The following is a 21,927-nucleotide window of genomic DNA, read 5'->3' on the forward strand; positions in this document are numbered from 1 at the left end:
TGTCGATGACTCCTTCTCCTGCGTTTATCACGACAAAACTGTGCAGAAACGGGTTAAAGATTTGCAGCGAAGCATGACAACACAACCCAGGAGACTAAGTGGCTTAAAAGTGTTTTAATATCTCCCCTTAATTTTAGGCAGCACTACAAAGACATTCAAATAATAGGACAGCAACGTTCACACTTTCCGTTTAAACAATACAAAAGAGATTGCAACATCCTTCAGAAATAAAATAAGCAATACTTATACGATGCTCTTGGTAAGTGAAAAATCAAACTGCACAACAATTCTCACATCAACTTTTAAGTCAAAATAGTTGTGCAACTGACCCTTGCCTGTCCTACATCTCTGTGAAATAAGATAGTTACAATATTAACCTGACACCTCATAAAAGTTCCCCTTACTCAGTCTTTTGTAACATACGACATGATGCAGGCACAAGGAAGAAAGTCGAAGGACTACTTGATCATTACAGTAGATATTCAGTCTTATTTGTATCAGACTAAAGCTGCTCTCTTCTGCTAACCTTACTCTGGAAGAAAAAAAGATTACTAGGCATATTATTTAACGATGATAGAATTATGGCTGCATACAGTAACATTGTCATTTCTTAAGTGCTTCATTCCCTCAGCATGCTACAGACTGTGCAACGTAAGACTTCTCTCTCTCTTCAGAGACAGATTTACTCTCCAGTGTTACCTCCACAGAAAACCACACGGGCGACTCTGAGAGTCAGAGTCAGAGGCTCTCCATCTCTGACTAATTTTCAAGGGAAGGTTATTTTGGTGCGACCTTGGTTTTCAGGTGTGATGAAGGGCCTCTCCATTTTGCAACTCTGTCTCTGTTTTCAAAAGGTGCCATGAGGAAATGTTGAAACAGCTTCAGGGGAACCTTTAGAGGGAGCAAATAGGGCATAAAGAGTCCAGGGAGGACTTGTGAGGTTTGCTCAACACTATTTTGTCACTTGTGCGTCATCTTAGGCACAATGAACATCACAGTACCGCGTTTATGTAGATCCTAAACACTGTTGGTCATCTCTGATCACTCTCACACTCATCTTTTCTATCAAACACAGCCTGAAAAACGTATTTCAGTGTACAAATTTTACGCACCAATGATAGTTCAGTGAGTCCTGACTCAAAACGTCAGATGTTGAAACTGAACAACTGAAAAAAAAAACTGGCCTAAACAGGAGGGAGTGCAGACTCCTTTGGAAGTAAAGCTGAAAGGGAAAGTTTGCCATGTTTTATGTGGATGTCCAATTAACATCGATGGTAAAAGTAGTCAAGTGAAGCAATAAATATTGATAGAGGAAGCTGAGCTCTCCTGCTTGCAGAGCTGTGCAGGCAGTGCCAACATTCACCAGGAATTCATTACTTACTATTTACCATCAACGCTGATTGGACATGCGCATAAAACATGATGAATTTCCCCTTTAAGGTGCTGATGATTTAATTAGAGGCTTGGACATCATAGAAAACAATGGAACTGCAGTTGACAGTGGTGTTTTAGCTGTAGTGAAAAGGGGAGGGTGTCAGTAGTTAGTGTGCAATTATACTGAAATGGAATGATGCAATCAGTAATTTTCATCATTTTTTTTTACTCAGCCAATTTTCTCTGCACACTTTAAAAGACACTAAATCCGCAGGAAATTACTATACAGGAGAGGAAACTGCAGTACAGACACTCAAACGTCAGTCTCTTCCTCAAACACGTTATTCCTCGTAATTCAAGGGTAGACGTGTCACACGTACAGTCAGTTATATTTGTATGTGTACAGCTGCGTGTTAAGATTGTTTTCAAGATAAGAAAAGTTTTAAAGTTGTGACATTCTACCAGTCTCTAAACTAGCAAATGCCTCCTGCTCTGGAGGCAGATGTCAAGCACTCTGTGCTTCTTCCTTCTTGTCTTTTTTGCCCTCCCCCTCCCCTTCCCCCGTGTCGCTGCCGTCCCGTCGGCGTTTGCGGTTGCGAGCGCTGGCCTTGGACGCTGGCAGAGACTCCATGCCCAGAACCTTGTGGATCTGACGGAAAGCAAGCAGCCGCAGAGCATGCTGGAAACAAAGAAAACAGGAGAGAGAGAAGTGGGTTTGTGGAGTTTTAGGCATCTGTTGTTGACAGCTGACAGGATAAAGGCACACAGGAAACAAGGAGGGAGAGAGGAGCAGTCCCCCTGACGCAGCCTCACCGGTTCACCATAACAACTAACAACGACTAACAACATGTTGAAAGTCTTCTCATTCCTCTGACAGTTTGTTAAATAAAATACTTAGTATGGCTACCTGCGCGCTGGCAGTTATGTCCTCTCTGGCTTGAAGCACCATGCTTTCCAAAGCATCTGTTGGTTCTTTCTCACAGGGGTCCATCAACCCTGGTCCATCTGAGTAAGGGAGGGGAAAGAGTTCAAGAGTTATTATGATACAAGGTACTGAATCAGAGACAGGAAATAGTGAATCTGTCTCATTTCAAAGCTTCAACAAGCTAATTTTGGAGCATCAGAGGGAGGCATAAATGTCCCCAGAAGAAAACAGGATATGAAAGAATCAAACTTTCTTGGTAGTAACAAACTTTTGTAGCATTCATCAACCACAGAGAATTTCTGATCCTATAAAAAAATCTACTTATTTACATCTCACTGGCATGTATATTTGTTTGACCTGGTAACAGGATGCCTGTGGATATGCACTCCAGGACTCTGCGCATGGCCTCTCCTGGGCTGAGTGGGCCTGCAGCACTGCTGATCACCTTCTCCACCAGCAGCTCCATCGCCTGCAGGGACAAACATTCAGAGGGAGGCAGACACACTGAAATAGTGATTCCAGACAGAAAAGTGTGTTTTACGTTATTGTTCTCTTATAGATGGCACCAGTAGAGACAGAGCACAAACACATCAGCGAAAAGTTCAAAGCAAACTTACAACACGTTTGCAGAGATGACGCAATATTTTATAAATCCTCATTAGGAGAAGGTTCATATCACACACACACACACACACACACACACACACACACACACACACACACACACACACACACACACACACACACACACACACACACACACACACACACACACACACACACACACACACACACACACACACACACACACACACACACAAGACAAGGAAATGAAAAAATCAACAGCAGAAGCCACATACCCAGCCAGGCATCTTCCCCCAGGTAGGAACCCGCTGACATAAATCTCTCAGCACCCGAATAATGATGACGCAGGACTGCAGCCCGTTGGCGCGCGCCTTCGCAAGTAGAAAAAGGCTGTTTAGTTTAGAGAGACTGGACGTCTGACAAAGTCATTATGAACGCTTTTTTGTGCCAGAGCTGCGAACGTGATCAACGATTTTCACAGTAACTTTTTAGTCTTCTACAAGTCACGTTGTCAAAACGAGACTTGTTTTCTGGCTCAGAAACAGAACCTCTCAAGCTACGCTTACAGCTGAGAGTTTGGAAGACCAATAAAACACGACAGAACGAGCAGCCTCATAAGAAATAATGGAACAGACAGAATCTCAAAGGTCATCTCAAAGGTCACATCTGTGGTTTTCCTTCAGTGGAGCCACAGACAGCAGAATCCTGCATAACATCTGCCTACAAATGAGAGCCCATTTATAGTGCATAGAAACTAAATCCCACCGCACGCTTTCAGCATAAGAGGAAGTGAGAGCAGTTCATTTACATTCCCAAGCTTGACCACTTCTGCAATATAAAGAGATTTGCTTAAAGGAATGCATCGTGACGACATATTATGTTGTCACAGACTATCAACCTCCTACACACAGGTCTACGACTGATGACGGCTCCATTGCATCCAGCTGCATCAGGAATCCTGATTGGAATGCAGCCATTGTTAATGTCATTCATTACATCAGTGCTTTTCATGCTACAGGTCAAAGTAAGTTAAATAAAAAGTTACGTTGGTGGCCAGCTTGTTTTGCTTGAATAATACTTATTTCTTAACATCTGTTTGGGTCACACAGACAGGACAGCTCGAGCTCTCGTGTTGCATTTACCTGAAACCATTTGGCGTGGCGCAGAGCAGCCAGGTACTCCAGACATTTCCTCTTATTCAGAAGATCAGGGGGGTCCTTCTCAGCCACGTCTGGTGGAGATAAAGTGCACTAGCTCATCACTTGCAGTCAAACCAATGCAAAACCCAAATCATGACTGCAATACGTAGTAAGTGTTGTTACTGCTGGTGTACAGGGATGAAATTATAAAAGCACTGGATGTTTATCTCATGTGATCAGACATTTCCTTGAATCCTTCAGCACTCTTTGGTTTGTTTGTGAGAAAAATAATGAGGGGGTGATGTGAGAGAAAAGGCAAGCATTTGACCATCGCATCAGGAGGAGGAGTTTCTATGTTTTACAGATGTCGTCTAAGTGGACAAGAATAGCAATAAAGAAGTACAATCATCAGTGTGTGCTTTGGAGTGGAAGGCATATGCAAAAAAGAAGGAAATCCAAGGAATTCAGAGACAAGAGTGCTGGAGTTTATCTTTAATTTGGAGTTTGAGGTGACTAAACCACAAATATGTTTTTGTGAATTTGTTGCCCGACCCATTTGATTTTACAGCGATTTTATCTGGCTGAGTAAATCTTTGAGAGACATTTCGACTTGTCAAACACAGGTGTAAGAAAAAGACATGAATAATGTCTGCATTACGTTTGTCAGCCGGCGGCAGCACTGAGCACGCTGGTTCATTGAGGGGTTTTCCTGGTATGACACGTCAAAATGTCTGCTTTGAGAAAGTCGCATTAACAATTGTTTAATTATCGAGCAAGTTTATTCCTGCTCCCTTCTTACTCAAGGAGTTTGATCACTCTCAACATCACTAAAAAATGTTATAACCTTTCTCCACTGCAGGAACTGATCATTGAATAGAAAATGTCAAATTTGGCTTCTTTCACTACCAAGTCCAGTCATGTCTGTCAAGTAAAAGCTTGAAGCTGTTCACAACTTTCACTGTTAACTTTTAGAACTTTAATCAACTCGTGGATTTCCTCTTTTTTGCATTTGACTTTGCAAAAGAGCCGAACTGATACAGGAGCTTCAAATCCAAAAATGTATTTTTTCCAACTTTCGATCATTTAACAACAGAAACATGGACTTTATCTCTTTTGAGATGAGATGTTCTTATTTGAATCGGACCTGCTTTGCGTAGGCAGCAAAGGTTTCCACTAGTCCTCTGCAATGAAAGAAACGTCTCAAGTAGATAAAGGCACAAGAGCAAGGATACATCTTTCCTTTTATGCCTCCATATTTTAAGACAACATCAGCATCAAATCGTTAAGTCCAGTCTTTTAAACAACACGAGAAAGCCCAAGATGAACTTAACTAGCAGCGCTACAAATGTGAGAATACAAATTTGTGTTTGTTTAAATAATAATGCTTCTGTCTGAGTTGGATTTGAGTTTGAGGACAAATTCACGACATATTTCCAAAGCTGTCAAATGACAGGTTTGTCCGAACCATTCAATGTGGTCACTGATGACTGCGATGAGGTAATATTTCACAAGATCAGCCTCGGGGCTTTCCACACTTCTATGTTCACTAGAACTATAGGATCAACAGAGGACATTAGCTTTCTTACAGGGGAAATACAAAAGAAAAAACAAAGCCACTTTTTTGAAGTCTACACTACCATACCACTTAGAATCAAGGACCCATATTTATCATGCCTCTTAGAGTTTTCATTTAGCAGCAGCTGAGCCCCTCTAATGAGAGAGAACAAGAGGCCTTTCTTCCTCTGAAAAGCTTAATAAACATGGGCAAACCTGGTTCCTCTCATTTTTCTATTCTTAGTGGTATGTGTACAAGTGTGGTCTTCAGATTAGCCATCGGCTTGCCTAGGTCTGCTGATACAGAATTGGGGGCACTGATCAACAAACCCAAACAAAATTTAAAGTAAATAAAAGACAAAGGCCACAGAAAACATTTCTACCATGTTTTCCAAATGGGAAAAACATTCAAATACTGACAGTTACTGGAGGAGGTGGAGGAGTGTTTGCAACACAATGATCTTGGAAATTACCTTCATTGTTGCATGGCGGGGGAAGGAATGACAATGAATGTACGAATGTCATCTTATTATTAAATCGAGACCGATCATTGTGAGGCGATAAAATGACACTCCAACACCTTATCACTGATAATGCCACATTATGATGCAGGGATGAGAGGCGAGGGGATGGGAAGTCGCTGGACCTCAGAATCCCCTCGTGGGTTTCGTGGCCAAAATGCAACAAGGAGCAGAACTTTTCTCAAGTCTAACAAACAAAAATATCTGTAGAGAAAGTTTGAGCATTTGAAGCATTTTCATCCCTGGGCATTATCTGAACACTGATCATCACTTCAGCCTGTTGTTATAGTTTGCCAAAGGTGTATCGGAGCGTGTGTTCACCAGATAAACACACACCCTAGTGGCACAGAAAGGTCGGAGAGCCCGGCTTTTGATTCCCATGTTGTGGAAAAGAAATAAAGAAATTGGGGACTAGTGTAACTGCACAAAATGGGGGAAATGAAAAGAGTGGGACAAATGAATGCGTGAGTTAATTCTTATTTTAGGGGTTAAAGAAAAGACACTTGAACGTGGGCTTGGTTAAAAGTCCCACCTCTCGTTCTGTGTAATTTAAGAGCTTTTCAGCCTAAAATTTAGGCTGCTACTGGGTGAAAGGGTGGAGCAAGGGGTATGTATATATATATACATATATTTATACTGTAAGTGTATTACAGACATTGCTTACATTTGGTCGCCTGGTACTGAAAGCTTTGGCTTCTCTAACCTTTCTCAGCCGCTTTTCCTCCTGCCTGCTTGTCCTTCTCAGCAGCAGTGTCCTCCCTCATCAGCGGCGAGGTGAGAGAAATGGTCACCTGCATTTTGGGCTCCTTGCTTGAAAATATCACGATGTTCGCCTCCTCGGGGTGAGCCTGCACCTCATACTGATCTTCAGAAAATGTCTGCCGGTTAAAAGGACACTTGGGATTACTCACTACAGAGGAGGAGGGGTGTAGGGGCAGAAAATAGCCTTGTTTGGCAAGGTTACAGGGTAATACGGTTATGTTTTTAAACCCTGGCTTGTGCAATTTGTTTTCTCAAGGCAGTTCCCATATTTAAACAGGGCCTTTACCATGTATATATTTTCAGCATTTTAATATATCTTTGTAACTGTAAGCAATGGGGCGGTTTAAGAAGAAAAGCCCCATCTCACTCTGTAGGATTCAGGTGTCATAACCAGGCAGTGAATCTAAAGATCAGTCAAAAGCACCTTTAATGAAACACTCATTACAGCTACAGCAGGAGGGAGGAAGAGTGAGGAATTACAACACATCACAACCTTGTATTTGGTGTCAGTCCTCTGTCTTGTGAGCCTTAAATGGAAATGGCAGTAAATTGAAAAGCTTGTGAGTTTTTCTCTTTAGGCTAGGGTCAGTTCAGGCATTTGTGAACACGGAAGATCTCTCCCGGCGCTAGAAACCACGCGCTATTCCTACGACGTAGTAGAACAAACAACCTGGAAATCCTCTAATAAAACAAAAAGAGTGCAGGGCTGTCTGTTCAAACGGGTACTGTATGTTCACAGAAAGCTAAAATGAACCAACTCTGGTGGTTTTACTTGCACAGCTAAGATCATTTCTGCACGTCATGTTAGTGGATGTGGGGGACAGCTGTACATGTTCACTAATAGTAAATGAGCTGCTCTAGCATATGAGAAAAACCCATCTAGGATGATGTGGAGTGGATTTTTTTGGGGTTTTTTTTGTTTCTTTTTTTGCTCTTGAACAAAAAGCATCAAGAGGGAATACTTCTCCTTCCTGTTCTATTTGTTACATAACTATGAAATCTCTGAGTCCCTCGGTACCCAGCTCTTATGACAGTCATAAGGCAGTGGACGGCAACGAATAGTTTCCTCTTTTTAAAAATCGACTGCATCGGAGAGCATGATATTGAACAAACTACTGGCAAAAAAACTGGCAATGGAAGTCTTTCTCCTGCCATTTTTTGTCAACAGTTTGTCTAGATGATCCCATACTCACACTAAAACTTAAGTGTTGGTGTTGTGAATTGAAAGCTGACCGCAATTCTTCCTTCCCTCAACCTGAGCCAAAGTCCTAAATCAACAGTCTGTCAACGGTTTTCCTACCTCCAGTTCCTTGGGCAGCTGCTTGGCGATGTTCTTCAGTAAAGAGATGGTGGGTTTTTTAGCGGTCAGCAGGATGAGCTCAACATTTCTGTCCCCACGAAGCAGTAGGCCTTTGGCCAGGATGCCCACCCTCATCACACCTTTTAGCAGCCGTGCTGAGTTCTCAGTACTGTCGGGAGAGGGAGAGAGGACAAGATTCGCAGGGCGGATTTTACACACAGCTCAGTCAGACAAAGAGGTTTATTTTGCAGCAGCCATCCATGTACTAATATACTGCCTTCAAATGTAGCATCTATGTACTAATATACTGCTTTCAAATGTGAGATCCATATACTAATATACTGCTTTTCAATATGAGGTGTATGTACTAACATACTGCCTTCAAATGTAGCATCGTCTATGTACTAATATACTGCTTTCAAATGTAGCATCTATGTAGTAATATACTGCCTTCAAATGTAGCGTCTATGTACTAATATACTGCTTTCAAATGTAGCGTCTATGTACTAGTATACTGCTTTCAAATGTAGCGTCTATGTACTAATATACTGCTTTCAAATGTAGCGTCTATGTAGTAATATACTGCCTTCAAATGTAGCGTCTATGTACTAATATACTGCTTTCAAATGTAGCGTCTATGTACTAATATACTGCTTTCAAATGTAGCATCTATGTACTAGTATACTGCTTTCAAATGTGAGATCTATGTACTAATATATTGCTTTCAAATGTGAGATCTATGTACTAATATACTGCATTTCAATGTGAGATCTATGTACTAATATACTGCTTTCAAATGTGAGATCTATGTGCTAATATACAGCTTTTCAATGTAGCTCCTTTATCCACGCGTCAGAAACCTGCATCATTTTCATATGCAAAGGTCTGACACCTTTACAGCCCTGTATAGCTTAGGCCAAAACAATAAAAGTGCTTTTAGGCTTTAACTACCTTAATTGTTCTTTTTATCAACAAGCCCAGAGGAAAATCTGGCTCATCTGTCAGAAGTCACTGACTTTTTTTTTTTTTTTTTTTTTTACCCTTTTTCATCTCCTCCTTCAGTATCAGTGGTAGGAACAGCTGGTGTCTCCTTATCCAGCAGGGAATCTGACACCAGTTTTAAGGCTCTCTCAGAGTGGGACACAATCCTCTGAACAGCCTGCAGCTCTTCCTCCACTGGGTAAATGGTGGAGTGTTTAGCCATGATGTGACGGTCATCGGGGGAGTCTGGCCGACGCACACACGTCTGAAGGGAGAGGCAGAGTGAAGTGTTTGATCACACTTGGAATTAAGGGTGAATCCCATTTCTCTTTTCTACCCCTACCCCTTAGCCCTACCCCTTGTCCCTTGCCCCTTGAAACGGAGTGCCAAGGGGTAGGGCCGAAAGTCAACCCCTTCAAATTGGGACACCCCTTCGACAATCACGTACGTCATCAGTAGTCGCCGCTGCCTCTTACGTAGGCAGATGCGACAAGCTAATGCTACCGTCACATTCGATTTGTGTATGACATTCCTGCATGTTGTATCCCACAACGCTGTCAATGTAACTGAATACCAGCAGCGAGGTTGCCAAAGTTATCATTGATAATGTTATCACTGCAGATTATCAGGCTTCCCACAGAGCACCGCTAGTGGCATTCAGCCTGGCAACGGTAACCACGTAACTGAAGCCTTGACTACTATCGATTTTTTTCGGGGTTTTTTTTTTACGAGGAAAATGATCACTACACATTGAAACAACGTTAAAATAGACAATAAAGTGGTTTTCGTACATTTTAAAACTTCGTTCATGGAGAAAATACCGGTCTTGCAAGGCAATCTGAGAAATCTGTCGTACCCCTCCGTTTGGAGTGTGCCTTGGAAAAATCTCCGTTTGGAGGGGTACATAGCCCTACCACTTCCCCCTACCCCTCCGTCATAATGGGAATTGGGACACCCCTACCCCTCCACGTGAACGCGCAAAACGGAGGGGTAGGGCCAAGGGGGAGGGCCAAGGGGTGAAATGGGATTCAGCCTAAGTCTCAGTGAAAGTTAGCTTTAATGAACTGCAATTGCGATGCTCACCAGTAGAGGGGGTACTGGCATACCAGGGCGGCTCATCAGTGGTGGAGGAGCCATCCTGCGCCTTTGCTCCCCCCAGTACATCTGCTCCTCTTCCATCCTCCTCCAGTACATGTCCTCCTCATATCGCCGGCTGGAGAGGGAGAGGTTTTTAATGCCAGTCATTAAAAGTCATTTAATGATTGTTATGGCTTCCATTAAACGTGCCTAGCAGTCCAAAAAATGGCCCCTAATCTGGCTGTAGAGTTTTGATGATAAAATCCTCACATCTAATTACATTAATATGACTTTCCTCTGGTTGTTGAGAAGCAGTACTTTCTTAGTGTAAGAAAGAGCCAAGAAAACAGGAAGAGTCTAAAAAAATGACGCATGAAATTCCCTTTTTTCCAGCGTACATGCATCACACAAACAGTCAGCTGGTCAACTTTAAGAGTTCCCCTTCACTGACATTACCTGTAGGAATACATCTTCCTCATCTTTTCCTTTTTAGCCTGTTCTGTGCCAACGAAGGAAACTTGCAAACTTAACATCAGAGCGAGAACAAGTTTAGGTTACTAACTTTGACCACGAGTCTGACCTCATCTCCATGTGCCAGCGCTGCTCATCGTCTCTCTGTCTCTTCAGCACCGCCTTCTGTTTCTGCTTCTTCAGCTTGCTCTCCTGTAGCTTCCTGGCTCGGTTACTGGGCTTGATCTCCACAGGAAGCTCTGGATTCACTTTCTTCTACATAGAGGAGGAAAGAAAAAATGTAAGGGGAGTGTAATCACACTGTGATCCTGCACTCAGGCCATTCCCACATTGATGCAGAGAAATTGTAAAGTTATGTTTTTATATATATATGTTTGTGCTTCCATCCACTCAAAGCATTTTTACACAGCAGCATCCGTTTCCTTCCCCATAAAATGATTTTTCATAAAGTATTTTAAATCCAGTGTTGTTTACATAGATATTTACTGGCTTGCATACTCTTTCCTGTCTGTCTTTGTTAGTGCATTGTTGCATACGTGTTACCGCCACCTGCTGATCAGTAGAATAGTGCAAAACCATTGGTGGGACCAACACGGGGAAGCAAACCATCAAAAAAAAAAAAAAGTTCCACAGTGCCACTGGGAGACACAGAGAGACAAACTTTTTGATACCAGGAATGATCAAACTCAAACATGCTCACCTTGTACTGGAGTCTGTGCCTTCTTCCTTTCAGGTGCATGTCTTTAGCGTTGGGGTCGTTGAAGCTACATTCGCACAGTTTACAGTGGAATCGAATCACCTTGCCATCATCATTGCGCACCTGAAGAGGTAAATACACATCGTGCAAGACAATGAACACAACATAAATGATCTTATCATGTTAAAAGAATACAAACAATTTGATATACAAGTACAACAAAACTCTTCGAATCATCGATGATACTTGAAGCTGGATCAAAAATGTAGGAGACCAATCTTTATTATAAGTACTTGACAGATTACAGGACTATTAATATGAAAACCTTGCACAAAACAGGCTGTGATACCGCCCTGGATGTGGGGAGTAGGGGTGTCCCTAAAATCTGCAGTAATAAAAACCAACATTTCATAAAAAACGCTATGACTTGTTCTTTTCTTACTGGGATTTACATGTGCAGTACACAAGTATTTGTGGCGGGAAAGAAGTTTTACCCTGTTTTTTATAGTATCAATATGCATTAGTCTATAGTACTTTGTGCGAGGTGATGCATGTTGCAGCAGGTCAGAGCGTTCCTATCACAAGGAAACTCATTGGTGGCAGTGTTTCAGGGAGTATACAGTGTCATTTCAGTGTTTCGTTTTTTTTCTTTTTTCTTCACGTCCTGCTTACCTCCTCTACGTAGTCGTGTCCCACTGGCTGGATGTCTCCCTGACCTCCACCTCTGTCACAGTCCTCATCGTCACTCAGAGGCTGCATCTTCTGAGCTAACTGTTGAATGGGCTCCTCCACCTTGGCAGCCACCACTGGTGCTGCTGCTGCTGTCGTCACTGCAGCTGCTGGAGCGCTGGCAGGCTTATTGGCTATGTGGCAGACAAGATGTTACAGATATTACAAATTTGAAAAAAATTAAATATCCACTTCTAATCTCTGATTTCTATTTATAGCTCTGTTCCAAAGGTTGGTAAGTCATCATTCAGTCGTACAGTTACAGAAAGTCCAACTTTTTGTTTGCATTAACCAGCAGTTATTCTTTTATTTTATTTTGTGACACAGTTGATTTTGTTCATTAAATTTTATCTTGCTTTGCACTAACAGGGACAGATAAACTGCATCTCTGGAGCATCAGGTTTTTATGTGAGTGATATTATTGGTTGGTAAAACTGAAGAACTACAAAATTGAAGCTTAAACATTCAAAATTAGCCCATTCACTTGATGACACAATACAGCAAAGAAACACAGAGAAGCAAGGTCTCATTTATGTAATGCTATATGCCCATTATCTCATTAGTACTGCTGTTGTCTGAAAACTGCATTTGAACTTCATCATTAATCACGCGCCAACATACTCTGACGCTCGGAATAGAGACACGCTAGCCTGTTGATACACTTCAAACTGCAAAGGATTCTCAGTTTGGATAACATGGCACGAGCAGCAATCATCCAAGAGGCCTGTTGTTTTTGTAATCTCAGCATTTCTGAGAAAATTCAGTGTTTGCTGCTAGCATCTGCTAGCATTAGCATAGCCAGTGAGCCGCCATGCCCACACTGACCTGCTTTTACTGTATCAACCTTCGCGGACCCTGAGGTCCTCCGGCACCGGCCTTTTATCTTTACCAAAAGCCAGAAACCAGAACTAAAACCCACGGTGAGGCGGCATTTAGCCACTATGCCCCACACCTGTGGAACAGCCTCCCGGAGAGCCTCAGGTTTTCAGAGACTGTTGATATTTTTAAAAGAAGGTTAAAGACACACCTTTTTAATCAGGCTTTTAACTGACCTTTAAATTCTCTTACGTTCTCATCATTTATCTTATGCTGATGCCTTTTACTTTGCTGTTTTATATTCTGTAGTATTTTATCCTATTTAATCTACTTTATTTATTATCTTTTGTATTTTCTTCCTTTAACTGAATTTATTTTAGTTATCTTATATCATGCCTTTTACTTTTAACTGCAGTGTTTCCTGTTTCCTCAGGGGGGTCCTCCACACTGAGAGTTGTGTCTGGTCTGCTGCTGGGGGTGCTGGTCCCGGGTACCTTCGGCCTGACTGGGCGGGGGGCTCCCCACCTTGGTGTGGGGGTCCACCTGTCTGTCAGAGTTAAGGGGGAGCCTAGGTGCCGGCACCCCCTGTGGTCATAGTCTGCAACGACTCCTCTCAGTGTGGACGGCCCTAAAGGTGGCGTTTTCCCCCATCATCAGTGCCTTGCCATGTCTCACTATTGTGTATGTGTGTGTGCATGTGCGGGTGTAGTCGTGGGTGTGCATATGTACATACGGACGGTGGGAGGGATGGGTTTTCTCTGTTTTTAAGTTTTCCTTTATAATATTTTAACTGTTGGAAAGCACTTTGTGTTGCATTTTATCGTGTATGAAAAGTGCTATATAAATAAAGTTTGATTTGATTTAATTTTGATTTACTTTGCTTGTGCAGAAGATGAAAGGTGGCCAGTCATGAACTAGTTCTGATCAAGCAAACCACAGCCCTAACACTCCTGCTGTGGAACAATTACAGGGAAGCAGTGTTGCAGCTATATCACGGAGGTAAACGCTATTATCAGGTTGGCAGATGAACAGGAGTTATTCAATATTAAACTGGTGAGATGGGGTCAGAAAACATCACAATTCATCTACATAACAAACCAACAAACTTACAAATGACAGTTATTTTGGAAGGAGCTGATTTCTTGATGGGTGCTGTTGCTTTGGTCGTGGCGTTTACAGCCACCTGTTTTGGTGTCACAGTGGGAGTTGAAGTGGTTGAGACGGAGGCAGGACTGGACGTGGACCCTGAAGGTTTCCCAGCTGTCGAGGTTGTGATAACTGGAGTTGAATTCACCAACACTGGCTCAGTGGAAGGTATAGGTTTGCCCAGCTTGGTGTGAAGTTTCACCACCTTTCCATGGTTGACAAAGACACAGAGGGAGATACAACCATTGAAGACTGCTGATACTTAATCCCATCCCAAATCCCTGGGCAGGTTTTGTTCCAAGGCTTGGCAGCTCAGATGGAATGTCACATGAGTACACCGCGATCATGTCCAATAATGACAGCATGTTACATCAATATCTTCTACAGCTGACGAGATTTTCTTTAACAACACACATTTTGAAACACTAGAAGACAAAGAAAAAAGCATCACAGCTGTGCTAACCTTCTGGTGTTTGGCCCCACGAATATGGGCGGCGTAGGCGTCCACTCCAGTGCAAGAGACGTCACACAGCTCACAGCGTAACTGAGTCTGGACCCCTCTGGGCCCATTGCTGGCCCCTGTCTGTCCCCCAGATTTAAGTGCTGCCTCCTTTTTCTTATGCTTCTGGCCCTCAAGGTGCTCCCGATATGTCTGGTGGAGTAAATCAAACCAGTTAGCAAGACAAATCTTCCAAATGCACAAACAGAAATATTCACATTAGAATGAATTCAGACGACTGCTGATACTTAATGATGTTAACCAGCTATGATACCACATTATATGTTTTCATATGGACATTAAAATGTGTGTTCTGGTCTGTTAATGCTGTACATTTTTTCCTGTTTTTTGCGATGCAAAACACAAAAAAGCTTTTATGTTAAAAGCTTTTTATAAATAAAATCTTGTCAGTTCAACCTCTTGTCATTATTAACTCCTACCTGAGGGCCTGCACAGCTGATCTTGCAAATGTCACAGTAATGGAGCTGAGGCTGTTTTGGGGGCCCTTTGGGCTTCTGCAGCTTGTTCTGGTGAAATGTGGGCTTTTTGTAGGTGTTTACAGCCGGAGCTGTCACCATGTTGCTGCCTGAGTTGCTCCAGGAAGAGCTTGTCAGCTGCTTGGGTGGTGGCTGGATGGGAGGTTGGGGCTGTTGCGGCTGCTGCGGTGGAGGCTGCGGCTGGGTGAGAGTCTGCTGGGCTGGCTGGTAATAGGAGGGGGCAGATGTGGAGGTGTAGCCAGTTGAATCATAACTTGGGTAGCTAATGCCTGAGGGTGAGAGAGCAGGAGGGAGAGTGAGGACAGTGAGTTATTAAAAAGAAGAAAAAGCACACAAGATGTGGGTCAGACATGAACAGCCAGCAGTTATGCAGGCAATAAGCTGCACTTTGAGCCCATGGAGGACAAACACAATCCCAAAATCATCTTTGAGAAGAGTCAAGGACATAATAAGAGACTCAAGTTTCAGCTTTAAATTAGCAAGCAATTAGTATGTTCACCAGCCACCATAAAACCCATCCATTCATTCCATCAGTCCTTTGTCCACCATAAAGAGTCCAAATTTCACAGTTCATTTTAATTGAATGGCCATAATCCGAGGATTTGCTTGCAGGGATGAACATTTGCCATCGAGTTCAACTTTGACTAGCAAATTTATGCAAAGTATAAACTGCTCCACAAAAGAGAAAATGGCTTGCTGACATTACCTGACAAATAACAAATGAAAAATAAAGATAAATGAAAGACAAGAATGAATAAATTATAGAAAACCGTGAACAATCCTGACGACAACAACATGCTAGGTAGAAGTCATCAGGCCCAGTACAGAGAAAAGAGAAGTGTGGGGAGCTATTGTAACCAGCACACCTCCAACAACATACATAGCAACTGATACCCTGCACTTTAATTGTACCATCATTTGCACTTTGCATCACCCTTAATTCATTTTTATTTGGTCTTCTATGTATGTATAAAGAAAATATTCACGTTACAATATCCATTTTGTATGAATACATGTATATTGGTCATCTTGCCACAGAAAATTCCCTTGGGATGAAGTTCTATCTCATCTCTCGCCTAATGTTACCTGAGTAGGTGGTGGCTGACACAGTGGAGCCGAAAGACGAGCCGAGGGTGTAGGATGAAATGGGTGTGGGCGGCTGCTGGACACTGGTAGACACTGGGTAGATGTTGTAGCTGGTGGACACAGAACTGGAGGGGGCCAGAGGCTTCAAGGTTGTTACCTGCCTCTGGGGAGGAGGGGGCTGGCTGTACACGGTCGAGGGGGCTGGACTGTAAGCACTCTTTACTCCTACTGATATGGAAAAGGGTGGGGGGGAGTAAGAGGTGGAGAGGAAGGACATTAGAGTGAGGAGAGCAAAAGAAATCTGAAATGTCCGTTAGAGAGTTTCAGAGACTTTTTGACAGGACAGGGAGAATCCTCATTTAACAAGCAAGACACGTTCCATATACATCATATCACTCTTCAAAAGTGCATGTCAATAATACCAAGGCTGATTCACAAATACCCTAGCATTATATAACAGTCACCAACAATTTTTATGAAATTGATATGAACTATTAAATAATTCAAATCCACAAAGTAAAGTTAGCCTGCACACCCACACGGTGCCCAACAGGCGGTACAAAAGGCCTAACAGGAGACGTCAACCAAGCACAGTACGTACAAACCTACACAGTCCTGGGAAGACGTCTAAGCAGACAATATAGGTGGAAACTCCTGTGTAGGTGGAAAATGATCATCTAGGACCACTAGAGTGCTCTCCGGTGGGGATACTATGTGATGATTCATTGCATATGTTCACATTTTTGTACTGCAATTCTGAACAGTAATATTATTACTATTCAGCTGGCATACGCCACAGTACTTAATCATCCATGATCAGCAAAAATCAACTGATAATACCTGCCATGCAGATATCAGCTGGGCTCTATTGTCAAGATAGCATTTAAAGTAAAGAACACTGCACTGATTTAGCATTGCAGTTTTTAAAAAGTACCAGAATTGGTGCAGTAAACCAGAGATCATATCTTGTTTTTATCCTAGACTTTTGTCTTCCTTGTCAAAATCCTGGTGCCTAAATAACCCTGAACGCAACTCGGCTACTGATAGTTTTGGCCAGTTATGCTAGTAGCAGCTAATCTAGCCTCAAGCTGCGAGCCTTAAGCAGAGATGAGGAGTGGGCAATAGAGGTTTGGTGAGCTCACAACTGTCTAACTTCAAACCACCAGATTCTTTAATTTCTTCAGCCCAAGCTGACGCTGACTCGAGTGACATCACTGGAGGCAGTTTATCAGATTTCATGCAGCTCCCTCTGAGCAATAAAACAAGAAAAACAAGAAAAAGATTGACTCACCAGTCTGGTAGTAACTCTCTGCGGGTGTCCTCTGAGCCGGAGCTATACTCGTCTGGTAGTACTGTTTATTGTCATAGGTGGTCACAGCTGCAGGCCGTCCATAGCTGTAGTTGTCCTGCTGTTTTTTACAAAACAGTATTTAAACCAATGGGGAAGCAGCATATTGAAGCAGATAACTGCAGCAAACTTTTTTTTAAAAAATGCACAACTATCATGTCACTGCACTATAGTCAAGGTGCATAAAATTAAAGCCTCCTGTACATTTGGATGGTGCAACTTTTTGTGAATGAGACAATCCTGGTGAAAGTTGGTGCAGAAGGAGCATGTACTGCTGTCTGCCCCAGTGGCTACGAGTAATTTGTCCCGAGACAAAAGCCAATGCACAACATCAAATATGAGCACACCATGCTATAAGAAACTGAGCAGCAGAAATCATAAAGGAAGCAGAAAGAGACTGACCGTGTCCGAGTATACCTGGTACGTCTGAGGGGTGGTGGTGGGCTGTGGGGGTGCCGGAGGTTCTGGCTGCCTGTAGGCATAGTCAGGGGGGGCTTGGTGACTCTGATAGGCGGGGTAAGGGGCAGACACTACAGGCCGGGCTGCCTGGACTGGAGCTGGAGAGTAGGATGCAGTTACTGCGTGAGCCACAGCTGGAGCCTGCTGGACACTATAACTGGCTGTAGAAGGATGGGAGTAGGCCGGTGGAGGCTGGGTACTGAAGGAGAGCAGAGGAAGGGGAAATTCAGTGAAGCAAGAAGGTAAATGTCAAAACTGCTTTCAGAGGACATCTTCAAGAACAACATGAAAGTATCTACTTGTGTCTTTACCACGGGCGAAGCTGGAATCAATCCTTGTTAGAAGTGTGAAATATATTTTCTTGCATAATAAACACTCAAATAGAATAAAGGCTTTTCTTTATCTAATCTGTAATATACTTCAACAGCATTTCAGTCTCCCATCTGTTTTATCATGGCATGATATCTCTGCATCACTAGTTTAACAGCACCTGAGTATTTTTAAAACCTCACACTTCACACATCAACTTAACTTGCTTGAAATATATGTATATCTAAACAAGATGAAGAGACTGTGATGCCAACCACTCTGTGAGGCTGTACTTCAGGAGAATGGTGCCAGGGTGTAAGAGGATCACCAAAGTAATTACAATTCATTGTGACGGGGGCATGAATATCTGTACTCAGTACTAAATTTGAGGGCAATGCATCCAATAGGTGTTGATATTTCAATGAAAGCCACAAATGTGAACCTCATGATGGTGCTAGAGGAACAGTCAATGGCACTGCCAAGGTCAGTAGGATTTATCACCATGGATATCTGTACAAAATTCCATGTCAATCCATCCAATATTTCTTGAGCTAGCTAAGTTTGATCTAAAGTGGTGGATCGACCGACTGACGGAGTCCAGACCAGCTTTGCCATCCACAGAGGCATGCTGCTAGCATGGCTAAAAACAGCCAGTAAAAACAGAGGCAAATTTAACGTAACATGTCAACACCCAATCATGATTAATTAACCATGGAAGACAAAATTGTGCTCAAACATTATATGATTGACTGAGCAGCTCTGCAGTGTCCTCTGGATAATCTCTCATCTTCATCAGCACACACAGATTTGCCAAAAAGGACAACTCCACAGCAGCCTTGTCATTAGCATGGCTTGGGATGCAGACAGCATCCATTTTTCACAATGACATCAGGAACTGGTGCTATCAGCATCTTTATTGAGCTCTCAGTCTCTGGATGAACAAGAACATGAGGGCTAAAATTTAAATGGCATCTTAAGCTCATGGAAGAACAGTCAAAATGCTGTGACAGCAATCACAACCCCATTTTAGGTTACAAAAACATATCGGATCCAATGCAAATGCAAAACAGTTGCACAATGAAATGTAATCAGGAAACTTTGTCACATAATAACACATAATCACATAAGAGGGGCTTTGGAAAAACATGTTTTCCTGAGGTTGACCTGTCTGTCCATTGTCCACTAAGTACCTTAATCGCTCCTCTACAGAAATGCCTGTAATTGCATTATCTCTTACAAAGGTCAAGAATGTCCAAGATCTAATAATTACATTATGCCAGTGCCACATGCCATGTCGTTACTCATTTTGCAACAGGTCTGATACGATCCATTTCACCAAAAATAAACAGGAAAGCACATTGATAAGTTTAGCTGATCATTCTGCAGCTGACCCACTTTCCTGCTCTGACCCATCCCTGCAACCAAACCTGCTGCCAGAATGCCTCGGTGTTAAATATCGTACGTTTTTGGACAATCTGTGGTTTCAAGAACACCAAATGGAGAACAAACATTGATACTCATTCATTGCTTGTTAAATTGTTGAGTTAAAAGGTGCACCTTGGGCCAGGTGATACAAACTGCGAGACAAAATACATCACTCATCTGTTGGATTTTGCTGTCATTGAAAATGATTGAAATTTACACGTCAAACTGCTGAATCACTGTTAAAACAGCTGTTGAATATCTCAAGCAGGGCACGTGACAGACACCAACTGCTAGAGACTGAATTCTGTTGTTTAACAAAGACAAGATAGCTAGGGAGAGCCAGAAACACCCCTCTTTATCTCACTGTATTCATTGCAGATTTGCAATAACTCGGCTGGTGGGGATGAGGATTAGCAGACAGACATCATGAAGCCTCTGATGTGTGGGGTCTGTTTCCTGGTACCAGAACTGCAATGAATGCACTCAGTGTTTCTTTATTCATGAATTATGCTGTTCATGCCATTGCAGCTTTCCTTTTAATATCCCTGCGTGTGTGAAGTCAACATGGAACATTTTGCACTCAATGGGCAGACCTGCTTTAGGCTATACTATCTTATAGTTATCTGGTCCTGTGTGATGATCAATTTATCTATAACCACAATTCCTCTAACATATACTATATTGCAATATATTAGTTTTGCTATATTAAATTACATATATCGTGACAGAGCATTCATCCATACTGCCCAGTCCTAACTCTGAGTCTGCACTTTGTGAGCATCTCACAAAGACATGAGATGGTTGCTACACCTCTGCAACTGCAGCACAATGACACATTTGAGGCTGCAGATGATTATGTTCAATCAAGAATTACATTTTAAGACAAGGCATCAATGAAGTCAAACGAGGAGAAGTACACATTTTGGTGAACAGATTATAGGAAACATGTGCAGAGGTAAGCAAATATATACACCTGCACTGTGGTGCAGAGAAAACAGTCCACTCCTGTTTGTCAGGTTTGTCGGTTTGAGAGTAGACCAACACACCACAACAAGAAGCAAAACAGGAAACCTCCACAGTTCATTGGCCGTGGTTGATAGTAATTAAATGATACTTTATTATATCCGAATACCTGTCAAAATTGCGAGTGAAATGATTTACGTGTCATACAAACTTGACAGACACTAATTCGTGCTGCTGGAGTTTTACTGAGTGGTCATTTTATACCCTCACACCCTCAAGTACCTATTTAAATCTTGCTTCTTGCAGCATGCCGGTCCTGAACATATGACTAAAACAGATGCATTGTTTGAGAGACACCGGACCGTCAGTGAAGCTGTACCAGGGCTACCCTCCCTCTTAGCTGTTAATCCTAAACGCCGGCCAAAATCTCACCCGTCACAGCTGCAGCCAGCTCGATTCACTAAAACAGCTGCGTGACACTTGTTTTTTGTTTGACGGTAAAGTACACGAAGCGGCAAAGAGTCGAGCCAACAATGTCAGCTTTCCGACCAATGACAGTATCGAGGTTCACCTAAAGTCAAACAGCGTGTCGGAAAGCGCTGGCCTGCGAACTCCTCGAGCTAACGTTAGCTAACCGAACTAGCGGGTCAAGCTAGCTGTCTAGCCTGTCTCTCCACCGCCACGCAGCGGAATCCAACCAGTGACTGTTTCCCTGACGATATACTCCAGCGACCGATAAATGCGATTCAAAAGGCATGCTGACATCAACCCGCATCACTTGAATTACCTGTATGGCGGACCGGCACCATGTGTGAAGCCGAAATAATTGCTTGCAGCCATCTTGGCATCTCCAGTACAGTACAAGTACTGGCAGACAGCAGTGAAACCTAGAGTGACTGTCAAGATAGTTCCCCCCCTCGACCACAGCCAATAGAAACACTTCTCTGCTACACCGGAACTGGGTAACAGAAAACATCTCACAAACCCAAAGAATAAGCTGTTAACGCGAGAAAATATTGTGTCAACGTTTCAATCCCATTAATCGCAGCATTTTCAGCATGGATTGAATCATGATAATTTCATAATTTGGCATTACGGCCACTTAAAAAAACAAATGTGTAAAATTATTACACATTTACACTAAAACAAAAGAGATTTAATGATGACACATGACGATATTCATTAGGAATTTCACAGTTTTTTGTTTGTCAGATGTTATGACACATGAAAGTATGTATTAAAGTATACAATTAAAAGGAAAGAA

At 42.5% G+C, this 21,927-nt stretch overlaps 1 protein-coding gene across 5 annotated transcripts; it reads right to left on the minus strand.

Annotated features, from left to right (window-relative positions):
- Positions 1-97: 97 nt before the first annotated feature.
- On the minus strand, positions 98-21,548 carry zfr2 (zinc finger RNA binding protein 2). Of its 5 annotated transcripts, none has more exons than XM_070960715.1 (19): positions 21,451-21,548; positions 17,925-18,165; positions 17,451-17,568; positions 16,160-16,387; positions 15,017-15,342; positions 14,541-14,729; positions 14,042-14,282; positions 12,059-12,249; positions 11,390-11,509; positions 10,799-10,944; positions 10,225-10,354; positions 9,201-9,406; positions 8,161-8,329; positions 6,802-6,976; positions 4,027-4,115; positions 3,160-3,255; positions 2,657-2,768; positions 2,282-2,379; positions 98-2,053 (listed from the first exon to the last, which is right to left on the minus strand). In XM_070960715.1, exons 1-19 carry the CDS (start codon positions 21,501-21,503, stop codon positions 1,880-1,882), a joined length of 3,102 nt encoding a protein of 1,033 aa, XP_070816816.1. In that variant the 5' UTR covers positions 21,504-21,548; the 3' UTR covers positions 98-1,879. The 5 variants fall into 5 exon arrangements, with proteins under 5 accessions (XP_070816816.1, XP_070816815.1, XP_070816814.1 ...); XM_070960714.1 differs by having other exon boundaries at positions 16,160-16,384; positions 17,451-17,565; positions 17,910-18,165; XM_070960713.1 differs by having other exon boundaries at positions 17,451-17,565; positions 17,910-18,165.
- Between the last annotated feature and the right edge of the window lie 379 nt (positions 21,549-21,927).

This window comes from Chaetodon trifascialis, chromosome 4 (genome assembly GCF_039877785.1).
Source record: "Chaetodon trifascialis isolate fChaTrf1 chromosome 4, fChaTrf1.hap1, whole genome shotgun sequence".
In the NCBI taxonomy this organism is placed as follows: Eukaryota; Metazoa; Chordata; class Actinopteri; order Chaetodontiformes; family Chaetodontidae; genus Chaetodon; species Chaetodon trifascialis.

Bases quoted from the DNA above. Each gene is read 5' to 3' on its own strand.
- zfr2 (XM_070960711.1), bottom strand. From the start codon at position 21,503: ATGGCTGCAAGCAATTATTTCGGCTTCACACATGGTGCCGGTCCGCCA. The intron at 12,250-14,041 runs GTAAGTTTGTTG...TCTGCCACATAG, and splicing joins TTCCAAAATAACTGTCATTT to CCAATAAGCCTGCCAGCGCT. The intron at 9,407-10,224 runs GTGAGCATCGCA...CTCTCCCTTCAG, and splicing joins TGCCAGTACCCCCTCTACTG to ACGTGTGTGCGTCGGCCAGA.